A 16,270-nucleotide genomic window follows, 5' to 3' on the forward strand; every position below is an offset into this window, starting at 1 on the left:
GGAAGCCTTGGTTTGAAGTCTTCTCTTCCCATGTGAGTCCTATTCCATCTCGGGAGGCCAGTTTATGTTCTCTCTGTACATTCCTGATTTCAGCCTCTGTGGGTTCTTCCTCTGCTCTTAAGTATAGGGCCTCCAGGCCATTCACCTAATGTTTACCCTATGTCCTATGTATCTTTTATAATGGGCCTAATTCCAGAAAGGATTTGAGGGGAGCTTTCAAGTTCATAACAAAAAATAAGACAATGTTGTTTAAAAAGAATTTAAGAGGGAAACGAGATAATTTGAGAAGAAAAAGATCACTGTACCAAGAAGCTGGTACATAAAACAGTTACCAGGAATTACTGGAGGCCAAGGTAAAAAGATAAACACACTACACATATAGAAGGTTCTCACTAAGAAGAGGGAAGCCACAATTCCATGACTGCAGGATTTTCTTTGCCAAATTCTAGGAGGAATATGCTCCTGGCTTTTCAAGTCTGCTGCGCAGTCATTTTACGTGTTGATCTCAAGAACTCTGTTAGGTCCTTTAGGACAGAATACATCTTAGGTTATATTTCTCTGATAACAGCCTATATTAAACATAAGTGCTCAAATATTTGCTAAAAGACTAATGACCCGCAGGTTGCTCACCAATCTGGACATTCCAGTGTGTCTCAGGATCCCAAAAGGATCAGAGCAGTAAGTCATCAAATCTCTTAGCAGGAAGGACCATTTGATTCTTCCCCTGAGTCCCTAGCCCCGCAAATGATGGGATTTTAAAGACAGGCTCACCCCACCTGCTGTCACCAGTATGAAACTAGGGGCTGGAAGGTCCATTCAGGCCCTATCTTCCTGCCTCCCCCCACCCCCTTCCTGGTTTAGTTGATTGTCCTTTTGTCTGTCTTTCTGTCCACACCACAGATTCTCTTATTCCTTTGAGTGTCAGGGCCTTGCCCTATTAACCTTTAATTCATGGCAGTAATTAGCATGGTGCTTTGCACAAAGGAACTGCCTCCTCCTTCTTCTTTTTTTTTTTTTTCCAGTGTAAGGAAAGTGAATTGGAAAGAGGTTCCAGAGCAGGCCTTTTCATTATTCTGCCTTGCTGCCCTCTGACCCCTCCAGCTACAGTGTAGAACACCAGCTCTTCCTACACCACATGACTAGCAGTCCGGAAAGGTTAAAATGCAAGTTACTAAAGGAACTGAGGACTCAAGGGCCCAAAGACACATTCGCTCTCCCTTGTTTCCACACGCCCCCCAAAAGTAGGCTGGGCAATCCTTCAGAAACACACGCACACACACATGATAACAAAAAACCTTGGTATGCAGAAGGTGCTCAGTAAATATCTATCAAAATAAGGTCACAGCACAACTATCTTGAATACAGGAAACGCTCAATAAATATCTGCTAAATTGAAAAGTTTATAACACATCTACTTTACACGTAGTAGATGCTCAATAATTATCTTTTAAATTAACATGATCGTAGGACTTACTTCTGCCTCAAACATAGCAGGCCCCCTGTAAATGGCTACTAAATCGAATAGTAGTAGACGCCTGCTCAGAGAACCCGGGCAGAGGTGACATCAGTCAAATCCCAGGCAGAGATCCATGAATGGAAATGCGCGTCTCAAGGTAGCGCTTTCGAGAGAGCGGGAGAGGCGCGTGACAGTGCGCGGCCGCGGCGCACAGCGCGCTTTTTCCGGAGCCGCGGACTCCCCGCCCGCTCCCCAGCATTGATTAGCGATCGGGACTCATTCCCCACCCAGGCGCGGGAAACGGCCGCCGCCTCCAACTCTCACTTCGGGGCTGCACCTGGAGCTCCCGCATCGGCCCCCTCCCGGGGGCATCCGCCCACTCTGGCTTCTCCTCGGATTCCGGAGAGTTGCGGGCAGAACAAAAGCAAACGCCCCGAGGCTTCCGATTGCTTTTCCGATGGAGAGCACCCCGGGAAGAGGCTGAAGCCAGCCCGGGACCCGGCTCCGTGGTCAAACCCGATCGGCTGCCGGCAGCCGCCCGCCCTCTCCAGCAGATTCAGGCTCCGGATTGCAGAGCCGGGGAAAGCAGCGGGGCTCCCTCCCTCCCCGCCCTCTCGGGCGCCCCGAGCCCCCGCCCTGGGGCCGCGGGAGGGCAGAATGGGCGCCTCGGTCGGGTAGGGGTGTGGGGGGGGGCGCTATATTAACCCCTGAACGAAGCGCGAAGGAGGCTGGAGGGAAAGATGCGAGGGGACTGGGGCAGACCCCACAACCAAGATCCGAATTTGAACTCGCAGTGCGAACCGCCCCTCGGCGCCCCCAAACGCGCAGAACTGCCCGCGGGGGTGGGGTCCCCTCAACGGCGCCGGGTCCCTAAAGCCTCCTCCTCTACACACCCCCGCGGGGATGCCCAGCGGCAACCTTCCCATCCGAACCACAGATCCAGCGGCAGCCCCCGCGCGCGGTTGGCCGAGGAAGGGGTCCTAGGGGGCGGCCGCGTCGGTCTCACGGGAGACACCCCCCGCTCGGAAACTCGCTAGTTTGGTATTTGCTTGGTTTTCCGTTTGGGTTGTTTTTTCTTAAGGTGGGGTGGGGGTGCAGAGAGAGCCGGGAAGTAGCATTTCTTCCTTTCGCCCGGCTTCTCCGGAGCCCGCTGAACTCCGAGAGGGGCAGGCAGCAGCAGAAGAAAGAAAGCGGAGGGGGAGCCACTTACCCAAAGCAGAGCCCGAGAGCGCGGCGGCCCGGGCGCGAGCGGCGCCTTTGTCTGCGGTCGCGGCGCCGGCGCGCTCGGCCAGGCCGGTCCCAGCCCCGGCGCGCTGCGAGCTCCCGCGGGCGCCCGGACAGCCCGGCTCCCGCTCCGGCTGCGGCTCCGGCTCCGGCTCCGGCTCCGGCTCGGCTCTGGCCCCCGCCCGCACCGCCCCGCGCTCGCCGCCGCCGCGGCTCCGCCCCGAGCCGGGCCCCGCCCCCGGGCCGCCGGGCCCCCACCTGCTGCGGCGGCGGGCGCTGGGGAGCCCGGCCTGGGCCGCCAGGGGCGGCCGCGTCCCCCGCGCGCCCGGCTCCCGCCTCCCCAGCCGCCCGGCCGGGCGCGCGCGGGGCAGACCGCCCTTCTCCCACGCAGCCCTCGCGGAGGCAACCTCACCTGAGCGGCCCGGCGCCCGCGTTTTCTGTGTGCAGCCGCCATCCCGGGGTAGCCTGGCCTTCCTGCCTGGGCGCACGTTCTCAGGAGTCCTCCATCACCTTAGAAGCCCGTCCTCACTTTTGCCCCGGGGAGGGGACCCGTCGGGCTCTGCCCGGGCGGGAGGGGGCGGCGGGAAGCGAGGTCCTCCCGAGCCCCGGCCGAAACCGGCCCTCCCAGCCCGGTCAGCTCCGCGCCGCTGCAGCGGGCGGCGACCGGGTGGCCGGTTTAGTGCCGTGCGGTCGCCCGCCGTCGCCGGGCAGAGGGAGACCCGGATGGGCGGGAGAAGGAACCCGGCGGAGAGTGGAGGGGGCGCGGGGTGCACGTGCCCGGTGCAGAGCCTGCCCTGGGTTCAGAGCGGGCCACTGGGCTGTGGACCTGTGCTCACTTGCAGGGCCGGGATGAAAGTAACAGAAGGGAACCAGACTTCGGAAGCCAGGGAGAAGGAAAGGAGAAGCCACCAGACCCATACATAACACTGGTAATAACTGGTGTTTAGATGGCGCCTTCCGGCAAATCCAAAGTGGTCCACACCGATTAGGTGGGTCACTTAATGCATTCGCCCCAGTGGAATGGCTGAGGAGCCACTTTTCTAGGCAGAGAAAAATATGATAACCTAAATAGTGCATAATGAGGTCACTAGCAGCTTTAGCTGCCCATGAGCCCTCCTTCTCCCAACTCCCAAAGCATTCTGAGCAAGAATCTTACTTTGACACTTCATAGGGTCCGCTGTATCCTATGGTTATTTCTGCTTCACCCCCCTCCCTCCAGGGCCGAGGGCAATTCCAGGTGTATAATAACTGTTGAAACTTTGAAACTGTTGAACTGTGTGATTCATGTAACTGTGCTAATTTTAACGTGGGCAAAACAAAGATTTTAAATTGTGGGGTCATATTGGAAAATGCATCAAGTGGGTAGAACAGTGATCGCCATATGAAGAGTAATAAATGTTAGCTCTAATTATTATGTAGATAGAAATGCTATTAATCATATGTATGCAGGTAATAGGTTAAGGTTACATATTGACTTAAAGGGGGCAGTTATCTGGACCTTCATTAACCTGAAAGAATAGGTAAGGATAAGAAGAGAGTAAAGATAATAGGTAGGTAAAGATAAGGAGAGTAATAAGCAAATGTGTGTGCATCTGTGGTAACTTTCCTCTGTACCTTTCCCAAAGAGAACATTTTAACATTTGCTTCCTTAATTTTCATTACAAATAAGTATTATCAATTCAGTGGGTATGTATAAATATGAAATACTCTGTTAATTTATTCATTTTTATAACATCTTTTCTAGGAAGGAGGAATAAGAAGCTCCAAGGATTCTCATTTTGTCCAAAAAAGCCAGAAAGGCAAACGTCTCACCACATTAAGCCCACTAGGCTGAGAGTCCGGTAGGTCTGAATAAAGAGACTGACTCAGGACGACACCAGCAAAGCTCCTAGTCTCCCTCGTGGGTGTTGTAGATCAGTGTCTGTCCTGGGTCTGTGAAACTGCTCTTGGGAGCAGTGTGCTTGTCCACGTGAGATAATTTATCTCTTCCATTTGGCAACTGGGAAAATGTAATTTTCTCCATGTGATGAGCATGAGTGAATGGCTCATGCATAGTGAATGGCTGTCCTCCAAATTGTGGGACGAGGGTGTGAAATATGCATTTTAATATCAGAGTCCATTACCGCACAATGCCAACAGAATGAATAGGAATTGGGATATTTTATCTAGACACACTCCGTCACATCAGTATCACATGGGGTTCTTCTCCTATGGATGCTATTATTAGAAAACAGTTTATTCCTTATTTTTACCCCCACAGAAGAAACATTTCCCAAAGAAACAGCTGGGCTAGATAGGGTAAGAAGAAAATAACCACACAGAACCCAGGGGGTGGGAAGGTTACCAGGTTGCTTCAGGACTTATTGTCTTCAGGGGGGAAAATGTACCAGCATTTCCCCACTGCCTATGAGTAGATACCCATAAGCTATATCTGGGTGGCTCGGCCAGAGGTGCTGATGTCTGCAGTGGTCCTGGAGGACACAGCGGTAGGGAGTTGCTGCACTGAGCCTGGCTTAGGGTATTTAGATACGATGTTTTTGAAATATTGTTGCTATAGATGGAATATTGTGTATTCCCCCCAGGCATCTGTCGAAACCTAATCCCCAAGGTGTTGGTATTTGGAGGTGGGGCCTTGGGGAAGTGACAAAGTCAGGAGGGTGGAGCCCTGAGGAATGGGATTTCTGCCTTGGTAAAAGAGACCCCACAGAACTCCCTTCACTCCTTCTTTGTCATGTGAGGACACAGAGAAGACAGGCATCTGTGAGCCAGGAAGTAGGCCCTCACCAGATGCCAAATCTGCCAGCACCTTGATCTTGGACTTCCCAGCCTCCAGAACTGGGAGAAGTTAAGTTTTGTTGTTTATAAGCCACCCAGTTTCTGGTATTCTGTTATAGCAGCAGGAATGGACTAAGATAACAGAGTGACCATTCTCAGGAAGGTCTAGTATCTAAAATGAGGTAACAAATGACCGTCTTTCTCCATAGAACTTCCAATAGGACTTTTTTATTGTGATACAGTAAGAAATATATTTGCTCTTGGCCCCAATATATTGGGTCCTGGCACAGAACCCTCAAACCCTTGGAATTTCCTGAGCGATTGGAGTGTCTTTTGTCATTCATAACAGTACCCTTTGGAGTTTATTCTAATGAGATGACTTAGGCTGGGCCCCACCTATAGCCTCAGGATGGAGCTGGTCAATGGAAAAACAGAGTGGTTAGAGGTTTGGAACTTTCAGCCCCACCTACCAACCTCTGTAAGGATTAAATTGTATACTTGAACAGCAAGATGTGATGAGCTGCCAGGTTGGTGAACACATCCATTTGCCGGGAGGACGGTGAACTCCAGTACCCCGGGAACAGAAGCACCTGCATTGGGACCTTCTGGACCTAGCTCTATGTATCTCTTCATCTGACTGTTCATCTCTAAACTTTATCATATTTTTTATAATATTTTTAAGATTATTTTAGAGAGAGGGCGTGTGCACACAAGTAGGGGAGGGAGGGGCAGAGGGAGAGAAGCAGACTCCCTGCTGAGCACGGAGCCCGCCACCAGGAGCCCGCCACGGAGCCTGGCGCAGGGCTGGATCTCAGGACGCTGAGGTCATGACCTGAGCCAAAGTCAAGAGTTGGCCACTTCACCGACTGACCCACCCAGGCGCCTTATGATATCTTTTGTAATAAACTGATAAGCATAAATAAATGTTTCTTTGAGTTCTGTGAGCCTCTCTAGCAAGTTAATGGAACCCAGGGCAGGGGTTGTGGAAATCTGCAGTGGGCAGGGTGGTACAGGTTTGTGGGACTAAGCCGTTAACCGGAGGGACCTGATACTATCTCTAGATAGTGTTGGAATTGAATTAAATTGTAGGAAAACCAGTCAGCGTCCACGGAGAATTGAATTGCTTGGTGGCATTGGAAAAAACACACAGTGGATTTATGAATTGTTCATACCTGTTTCCCAGTTTGGTTTTGTCTTCCGGAAGAAAATCTATTTATGATTATTATAGTTATGCCTGATTTATACCCTCGAAAGGGACATGAGGCCTTCGAAATATTAAAAAACATGTGAAGCTGGGGCGCCTGGGTGGCTCAGTCGTTAAGCGCCTGCTTTCAGCTCAGGTCATGATCCCAGGGTCCTGGGATTGAGCCCCGCATCGGGCTCCCTGCTCTGCGGGAAGCCTGCTTCTCCCTCTCCCACTCCCCCTGCTTGTGTTGCCTCTCTCGCTGTCTCTCTCTCTGTCAAATAAATAATAAAATTAAAAAAAAAAAAAAAATGTGAAGCTGTAAAGCACCCTTCTAAGTTTTGGTACATCAGTCTTGGTTTACAGTTATTACCAGCATTTTATTAAATAAGGATGGCTGCTACCCAATTCTGGCCAACGTGAGGAGATCCCCCACCTATTATTGGCAGATGTGGTTGATAATAATAGACTTCCACTTAGCTTTTACAGAGCTGCTCTCCCCTGACTATAAAGGAAACTGGCTGACAAAAAAAAAAAAAAAAATAATAATAATAATAATAATGTTCTAATTAAGATGTGCACACAGTCTGTGATGGATGAAGTTGGCGCCAGAGCCACTTAGGAAATTCAATTGAGAAGGGTCAGAGTTTTGATTATGCTTTCTTGAGTCGTCAAGAGGGAAGAGCTACCAAAAAGACCATGCAATGATAGCATAGTATGATAAAAGAGCAGTGAACGGAGAGCTCATCCTGCCACTAAGCAGCTGTGTAACACTGGATGAGACTTTGGCCCTCTCTGGGTTGTATTTTCTCATCTGTAAAATGGGAGTACTCACCTACTATATTAAATACTTCTGGTGCACCCCCTCAGATCCCGATAGGCCTCCCCTTATTTTGGCTGGTCACCTCAGGGACTGTCTGTGCTCAGGGACCTAGGATCACTCCTCACCCCCTATTCATGCTTTGCACCTCTCACTTCCTGCCCTGGGGCTTCTCTGTTGCCTCTGAGCTGTGTGGTGCTGCAAGACCTAATGGGCTCCCTTGCATGAAATGGACAGGGGAGTTAAGGCCCACTGGGTGAAGTTCTCACCAATGGGTTCCAGGAGCCAGCAGATAAACTCTTTTCACCTTCTCCAGAATGCAACAGCTCATGTGGCCGCTCAGAAGAGGATCCAAAAAGATCGGGCAATCGGTTGTGCTGGATCGAGAAAGTGCTTGCTTATTTTCTCTTTCCCTCTCTGCCCTGCTCCCTTTCCCTTCTTAATCCGGCTCTACTCCTTTTTGGTGGCGTGGGGGGTGGGGAGGACTGGACTTCTTAACAAATAGTGACATAGAAGCTTTTGTCTTGGGATCTGCTTTGGGAATCCCAGGCAGACACCAAGATACACTCTGTTTCTCAGTGTCCTAAAGATTCCCACAGGGGCTTAGCCCCCACTCCCACTTTCTCAGTGAAGGAAGAGGCGGACCACAAGGAAAGGCAAGTTGTTTTATATTATGTCTTTCTGTGTAAAGTTCATTTAAAACAAAAAAGTTCTGACGTGAAAACACAACTGAAAGCTCTTGGACTATTTAATATTGGGACAAGTTTGTGAGAGGTCAGTGCAGATGGGAAAGTGGGTTTCGGCTGGAGGGTTCTGAATGCACTTACAGGGAGAACTGCTGTCTGAGGAATCTAAGGGGAAAGACCAGGGGGGAGGCTGGACTCTGGGCTGGAGAGACAAGATTTGAACTCATCATCACGATGTGGATAGGATGAGAGTCTGTGTTTGTGGTTAAGTTTCCTGGGGAAGCAAGTCCAGTGAGCAGAGGGTCTAGGAGAGAACCTAAAATCACCAACTCCAGCAACTCTCTCTTTCTTGCCCCTGCAAAGCCCTTCTCCACATCTTGCCCTCCCCCTTTGTCCTACTAAAACAACCCTGTTTGTTCAGATGGGGGGGTTGAGATCCCTTGTTCTCAGGAGGTTAACACCTTCTCAGGCCTCCAGAGGATGAATCATGACTGACTTAAAGGTCAGTGTGTAACCCAGTTCTGGCTAATGAAACATAACAGGAAGTCTGCTAAAGAGAGTTCCCTTCCTGCATTAAAAGATCGCAAGGAGGCAGAGGTTGCCTTGTTCTTCCTGCCTTGAATGTAGGTGTGATGCCTGGTGCCACAGCAGCCACATTGCGATATTGAGGCAACATGCATGAGAGGAAGGCCAAGAGAATCTCAAGGATGCTGGCCCTAATATCAGTGAGCTACTAAGCCAATTTTAGCAGCTATACATCATCTTCTTGTGTGCAAGAAAAATAAATCCTTCTTTATTTCAGTCACTATCAGTAGGGTGTTCTGTTACTTGGAGCCAAAATCATTCTTGAGCCCAGGAAGATGTGATAACAAACCGACAGGAGCACCAAGGAGGACGAAGATTCAGAAGTCACGGAAATAGAATTTTGAGGAGGTGGGAGTGGCCGACAGTACAAATGCTGCCGAGGAGTCAAAAGAAAGATGACACTGAAAAACATGATGGAATTTTTCAATAGGAGATCATTGGTGAGCTCAATGAGAGCCATTCCAGACTTACTGATGTGGGGCAAAAGCCAGATGTCAGTGGGCTGAGGAGAGGAGGCATTGAATATAGACAGTTCTTTCAAAAACTTTTGCCTACGTATGTATCAAGAGCCTTCATATGTTGCTGAGTTTAACCTACATTCTTCACTCGTAGAGATCTATCCAAAGGAAATAATTAGAGATACTGACAAAGATTTAGGCCCAAGGGCAATAATTGCAGCTTTATCTATAGTAGAGAAATGTTGGCAACAACATAAATACCAAACAATAAGGAAGTTGTTAAATAAATTATGGTTTGTCTTCATGATGGAATATTGCTCCAGCCAATATATAGGAGGTCTTGAAAGAATTTTTTTAATGGCATGGAATAATGTTCATAATGGATCAATTAAAAAAACCAGGCTACTTTCTGCGCTCGAGCTCGTGGTGGTGGCAGCAGGCGCGCCTTCGACATGCAGAACGACGCCGGCGAGTTCGTGGACCTGTACGTGCCGCGGAAATGCTCCGCCAGCAACCGCATCATCGGCGCCAAGGACCACGCGTCCATCCAGATGAACGTGGCCGAGGTTGATAAGGTGACGGGCAGGTTCAACGGCCAGTTCAAAACCTACGCTATCTGTGGGGCCATTCGCAGGATGGGTGAGTCCGATGACTCCATCCTCCGACTGGCCAAGGCCGATGGCATCGTTTCCAAGAACTTCTGACTGGAGATCACGGATGTGGGATATTTGTCATAAATAAATAGTAAACCCCCCCCCCCCAAAAAAAAAAAACAGGCTATAAAAAATAAGGTTATAAATTTATTATATACATTATTTATATGAAAGGAAAAGGCAGGAAAGGAATCCATAAAAATATCCAAAGTTAGGGGCGTCTGGATGGCTTAGTCGGTTAAGTGTCTGCCTTCAGCTCAGGTCATGGTCTCAGGGTCTTGGGATCTAGCCCCGCATCGGGGTCCCTGCTCAGCAGGGAGCCTGCTTCTCCATCTGCCCCTCCCTCCCCCCCACCCCCACCACTTGTGCTCTCTTTCTCTCTCAAATAAATAAATAAAATATATTTTTTAAAGATTTTATTTATTTGACAGAGAGAGACACAGCAAAAGAGGAAACACAAGCAGGGGGAGTGGGAGAGGGAGAAGCAGACTCCCAGCTGAGCAGGGACTTGATCCCAGGACCCTGAGATCATGACCTGAGCAGAAGGCAGATGCTTAACGCTGAGCCACCCAAGCACCCCAATAAATAAAATATTTTTTAAAAGATTTATTTGAGAGAGAGAGAGAAGGAGAGACAGTGAGAGAGTACAAGCAGGGAGGAGAGGGAGAAGCAGGCTCCCCGCAGAGCAAGGAGCCTGAAGCGGGTCTGGATCCCAGGACCCTGGGATCATGACCTGAGCTGAAGGCAGATGCTTAACCAACTGAGCCACCCAGGCGCCCCTCAATAAAATATATATTTTTTAAAATCCAAAGTTATAGGAAAACCTCTTAAATGTCTATTTTTCTTTATATTTCAAAATTAGCATTTATTGGGCGCCTGGGTGGCTCAGTCGTTAAGCGTCTGCCTTTGGCTCAGGTCATGATCCCAGGGTCCTGGGATCGAGTCCCACATCGGGCTCCCTGCTCTGCGGGAAGCCTGCTTCTCCCTCTCCCACTCCCCCTGCTTGTGTTCCTGCTCTCGCTATGTCTCTCTCTGTCAAAAAAATAAATAAAATCTTTAAAAAAAATTAGCATTTATTATTTTTATAATCAGAAAACTTAATATTTTAAAAACTAAGAAATCTGCTATGTTTTCATGTTTTCTTCTTAGATCAGGCTGCCAGGAACCTCGGAATCAAATCCGATGTTTACTCACGGGTATATTATTCTCCCTTCTTTGCATGTTTGTTTTATCCCGCCCGGGGGCCCCAGGTCCCATATCTGCAAAGATAGGAGGAGGCATCTGAATAATTTAGCCCAGCGGGAAGAGTCAGGTCCTCCCAATATGACCCAAAGCCCCCTTGGCCAAGAGACACGGGTAAGAGACAGCAAATATCCCTCATGGCAAGACTCAAATCAGAGACCTTTATGTGAACTGAAAACAATATAGAGCAGGTGGACGATTAGTCCCCATCTCCTCGGACCAGATTATATGATATGAGATTGACAAGAGGAGAGACAAGACCCTCTCACTAATGGTACCCAGGTGGCTCCTCTGTGGCAACAGCATGCCAGCCTGGCAGTGGAGGAGCCTGGTCTCCCAAGAACAGAAGGGTGGGAGGCAGCACTGCCGATGAACAAGGGAGAGGCTGCTAAATGGACGTGCACGTGGTCCTGTTCCCTGCCCACCTTCCCACCTGCCCCCCACAGGTCCAGACTCTAATGCCTCAGGTTAGTTTATTTGGGCCTTATGATGCCCTCGAGACTCATGGCCAGTGACAAAAATTATTTTTCTCTGGATAGATTTCATTTTAGAACAATGTCTGGCTCCCCTTAAGAACAAATGAGGAACACAGTTATTAGGCTGTCAGCCATCCTATATTTAAATCTAAATCTACAGGCACACACGGAGTGTCACAATATTCCATGCAGCGTGGGGAAGGAGCCCAGCACCCAAGCCTGGAGGTCCTCCCCACTTCCTCCCGTGGCAAACCTTTCCACGTGCACGTCTCAGACTAGTTATAAGGGTCGAATGAAATTATCAATATGCAAACACTTTGTTAACAATGAGAAGCCGTATAAATGTAAGTCAGTGTTAATTATTATTACTCTATGGGGAAGCTAAAGCCTAAAATGGATATTGTGTCCTATTTCACTTTTCTTGACTCCAAGCCACTGAGAAAATCCTCAAGCAAAGAACTGATCCTAAAACCTAAGTACTGCTTCCAATTTATTTCAGCAAATGGCTTGCCCTGAGATTACCACTTAGAATGGAAGTCTCTTATTTGGTCCCTGAAAATCCCTGCTATGGGTCTAAAGAAAGAGTAAGCGATAGTTTCTGTACAAAGGAAAGAGAGAGGGCAAATGGGAACATTCAGAGTGAATAGCTCTTGCCATAGTTAAGCTGAGGCCCTCAAAATATTTGTTGAAATAACTCCTTAAGTTCCTGTACTGTCATAGAAATATCATGAACTTCAGGGTTGGTAGGGGCAGCAAGCCCTCAGCTAAGAAGGGCAAGCGTATTGGAGAGAAGGCTGCTCAACTCAGCAGCTGGATGGATATCAGCATCTCTGGGAGGAGAAACCAGGGAGAGCAAGCCTGGACCTGGAATTCGGAACACAGCTGCTGTGGGTGGGAACAGGCCCACCGTCCCAGCATCGCCATTGCCAAACTGGTGACAGTTCATGAAAGAGCAAATGGGCCCCAAGTGTTGGTTGCGAAGCCCCGTGGGTGAGCAAACAGTGCATAAGAGATGTGTTTGGAGTCAAAATTAATATGTGACAATGACCTCTGTGTTTGCTACAATTGTCATCAAGTCTTAAAAGGAGCAAGACTTAGTTGCTCATTTGCTCAGATGATGTTAACTGGACCTTCCTAGATACATAGTAAATTCTAGTCTCCTGGGTGAAAGTAATAAAGTGATCTACCATTCGCGGTTTTCACCCTGAAGAGGGGAGAAGCTGAATCGTTTGACAGCAGAACGATGAGGTCACAAGGCAGTAGGAGACAAGTGACAGGTGAAGTCCTGAAAAGGTGCTGGAAGTTGAAAGAGGGGGTAATGATTTGGGGCTAGAGGTCAGGGGAAGCTTTCATTCAGGATGTGAAGCGGATCTCGAACTTAAAGGATGCACAGAATTGAGCAGTCTGCGGAGGAACGTTCCAGATTGGTGGGGGGAGGCAAGGGTGGGGTCAGCAGCAGGAGCAAAGGCAAGGAGGCAGGAATGAATACAGGATGTGGGGGCAGCAAAGGGGTTAGCCCTTCTCTGGTGAAGGCTTTGTTGGGGCAACAGTGGAAATCAAGGTTTGGGGAAATAACTTGGGTCTGCATTGCCTCCTGGAAAGGGTTTTGAAATGCGGCTGAGGCTCAGGCTGTGTGTTCCTGCGGGTGGAGCGTGGGGCACTGTGCCTGTCTTTGGGCCACGGCATCAACTCTACAAGCTGCAGGTGAGAAGCAGCCGCTGGGGCAGCCCCAGGAGCTTCAGGTGGGTGCGTGCTGCCCCGAGCAGTAGGAATGGCAAATGCCACACGAACGACGGGAGGCAGGAACCTGGGGAAGGGAAAGCCCTTACAAGACACCTGAACAGTGCTTTCTGGGAGGAGTTTGGCTGAGGGGCACTGAAATAAGAGATGTGAGGAAATTCTCTTATGGACTCTGTACTTGCAAACGCAGCAGACTGGAAAACAATCGCAGGTTGAAAGGAAGTGAGGGCAAATTGTTGCCTTCTTTTCCCTGGAAGTCCTGCTGTTCAGCCTCCAGTGGTTAGGAAATGGGCAATGCCAGCCACGGAGAGATGTTGATTTAAGTGCCATTAGCTCTTTTTTTTTTTTTTTTTCCAGAGCTAGTTTAATATGCTTATGCTTGGTGCAGGACCTTGGTCCTCTGTTTACCACTTAAATCTGGTCTCCTTTGGGCAATAACAGGGCTGTTTTATTGTCCTTCTGGCCCAAAGGAGATTTCAAGCTGATTCTGTTTAGTCCTTCACAAATACAGACACGAATACAGGTATCTTTCTCTCCCGTTCTACCCCGTCTCTTTCTTGGCCACTGGTTGAAAAGGAGGGAGGTGAGTGCAATCAGGACTGAGCAGAGTCTCAGAGCTCAAGTAGGCAGACAGCACCCCTCCCGACTGGTCAGAGAGGGTGTGTGTCCCTCAAGAGGCCGGCTCAGCAGCCGCAGTTGTGGGCTCGGTTTGCACGTGCCTCCTGAGCAGCTGATGCCAAGACACCATTTCTCACCTATTGCTGTGAGAAATCCCCCAATGTTTGACACACCCTTGTTGGCGAGGCTGCAGGGAAAAGTCACTCCCATATTGCTGAGGGGGCGCCAAGTGGTACAAGCTATAGAAGGTAAGGCAATATCTGCCAAGATTATACATGCATATATGCTTGAATTCCACTTCTAGGAGTTTACCTAAAGTTCATCTTCTACACATAAGAAACAGTGGTTGTCAGAGGGGCTCATTGCAACCTACTTTGTGATAGTAAAAGATTGGAAATAACCCTCGATCACTCAGAAGGCGCTAGCTAAATAAACTGATCCGTCTTCCCAATGGAGAAGCATAAAACTTTAAAAAAGGAAATGAGAGGAAGTGCTCTAAACTAATATGGAAATATTTTCAAGACGTGTTTATTAAATCAAAAAAGAATGAGGTGCAGAGCAGGGTAGAGCTTCTCCATTTCCAGGAACAATCTAATAGAGTAACTCCCCATTTGGGTATCAGAGACATGACTAGAAGCAAAGGCATTTTTCAATCCGCACATATGATTCTGTAGACAGAGAATCCAAAAGCGTCTATAAAAGCTACAAGAAACAGTAGGAGTTAATTTAGCAAGGTTGCAGAAGACAAGATTAATGGGAAGACTCAATTATATTTCCATATAGTAGCAGCAAACAGTTGGAGAAAAACATGGCTAAAAACCTCCCACTTACAATATCATAAAAACATACAATAGGAAGAAGCTTAACAAAAGATGTCCGCGCCTTTACACTAAAAATTACAAAATACTGCCAGATAAATGGAGAGGTACATCATCTTAACTGACCGGAAGACTCAAGATGGTTAAGATGCCGGGTCTCCTCACTGCTGTGTATCTCAGTGTATCACCGCGATGTGAGTGAAAAGGTTTGTCTTCATTTTGCCCACAAGAGCCTTTCTCTCTAGGGCTTGGCTGTGAATTTATGAGACGCAGGAGGACAAATCTGAGGGACCGCCTCCTCCTTCTGGGAAGACCCAGAATCACCCCTCCCCTTCCATAGCTGAGGCATAGGTACTAAGCCAGTTGTCTGCCTGACAGAGGGCAGAGAGAGAGCTCTCTCCCAGGGGACACCTCCATCTCTCAGGCAAAATCTGAGGAAGACCTTCATGGAGTCCATGTCACAAAAGTGTAAAGACATAATCTTGACCTGAGTGAGCATACGTTTAATGCCAGGCTTTTATTGTTCACGGCTGCAGTATATGATTTTGTTCAAGAAGTTTCAGGTTTCTCAAAAGCAGTAAAGTGCATTCTGAGTTGGTCTTCCGCACCCTAGCATAGCACTGTCCAATAGAACTTTCTGCAGTGATTATCTATGCTGCTCGGCAGCCCCGCGCCCTAAGTAACAACTGAACATTTGAAATATGGCTAGTGTGACTGAAAAACTAAATTTTATTTTATTTTTAATTTTAAGTAATCTCCACGCCCAACGTAGGGCTTGAACTCACGACCCTGAGATTAAGAGTCGGATGGTCTACCGACTGAGCCAGCTAGATGCCCGTGAAACACTAAATTTTAAATTGTATTTCGGGGCACCTGGGTGGCTCAGTCGTTGAGCGTCTGCCTTCGGCTCAGGTCATGGTCCCGGGGTCCTGGGATCGAGCCCCGCATCAGGCGCCCTGCTCGGCGGGAAGCCTGCTTCTCCCTCTCCACTCCCCCTGCTTGTGTTCCCTCTCTTGCTGTGTCTCTCTCTGTCAAATAAAGAAATAAAATCTTAACCAAAAAAATTGTATTTCATTTTAACTATCCAAAAATTTAATTTAAACAGCCACAAGTAGCTAGTATCTCCCCTCTTAAACAGTGCAAGTCTAGTCATTACAAATCCTGAAGAATTCCGTACAAGTCCTAATGTTAATTACCTTCCAGCAGCCTATCTCTACTTCCCCTGCACTAATTCCAAAACTGCTGAAGGATACGAAATGCCATCTCATCAGCAAAATTAAACATTTCTTACGGGTGCAGATGTACTTTGCTCTTCCTTTTGTCCCTAAATAGTGCCTAGCACAGTTAGCCACTTAGTATTTCACAGTTATTATTTATTAGGGTGGATAATGTGAAGGAGAAGGGAGAGGAAATCCGTGATCAAAGTAGATCTACTCCACCCTTGTCCCCTAGTCACACCACAGGTGACACTGGCAGGCCCGAAGAAGCTAACGAAACGACACTATTTAACTTCTTTGGCTCTGTGTTTCTCATCAG

The 16,270-nt window shown here is 48.5% G+C and overlaps 2 protein-coding genes and 1 long non-coding RNA gene across 6 annotated transcripts in view; 2 read left to right on the plus strand and 1 right to left on the minus strand.

Annotated features, from left to right (window-relative positions):
• Positions 1–3,250, minus strand: part of MAPK4 (mitogen-activated protein kinase 4) — a 144,186-nt gene extending 140,936 nt beyond the window's left edge. For 3 of the 4 annotated variants that reach the window (XM_078060307.1, XM_078060306.1, XM_036078255.2), the window contains exon 1: positions 2,667–2,867. The gene's annotated coding sequence lies outside the window, so the exon portion shown is untranslated. Of the gene's footprint in view, positions 1–2,666; positions 2,868–3,092 lie in introns of those variants that run through there. The other variant, XM_036078256.2, reaches the window with a different exon arrangement.
• On the plus strand, positions 2,392–6,369 carry LOC118526820 (uncharacterized). The gene is made up of 3 exons (XR_004912831.2): positions 2,392–2,497; positions 3,523–3,669; positions 4,425–6,369. It is a non-coding gene; the product is annotated as an uncharacterized LOC118526820 (long non-coding RNA).
• Positions 6,370–9,593: 3,224 nt separating this feature from the next.
• Positions 9,594–9,940, plus strand: LOC118526818 (small ribosomal subunit protein eS21). Its single transcript, XM_036078254.2, has one exon. It carries the CDS (start codon positions 9,640–9,642, stop codon positions 9,889–9,891), a length of 252 nt encoding a protein of 83 aa, XP_035934147.1. The 5' UTR covers positions 9,594–9,639; the 3' UTR covers positions 9,892–9,940.
• The last annotated feature ends 6,330 nt before the right edge of the window (positions 9,941–16,270 follow it).

This window comes from Halichoerus grypus, chromosome 13 (genome assembly GCF_964656455.1).
Source record: "Halichoerus grypus chromosome 13, mHalGry1.hap1.1, whole genome shotgun sequence".
In the NCBI taxonomy this organism is placed as follows: domain Eukaryota; kingdom Metazoa; phylum Chordata; class Mammalia; order Carnivora; family Phocidae; genus Halichoerus; species Halichoerus grypus.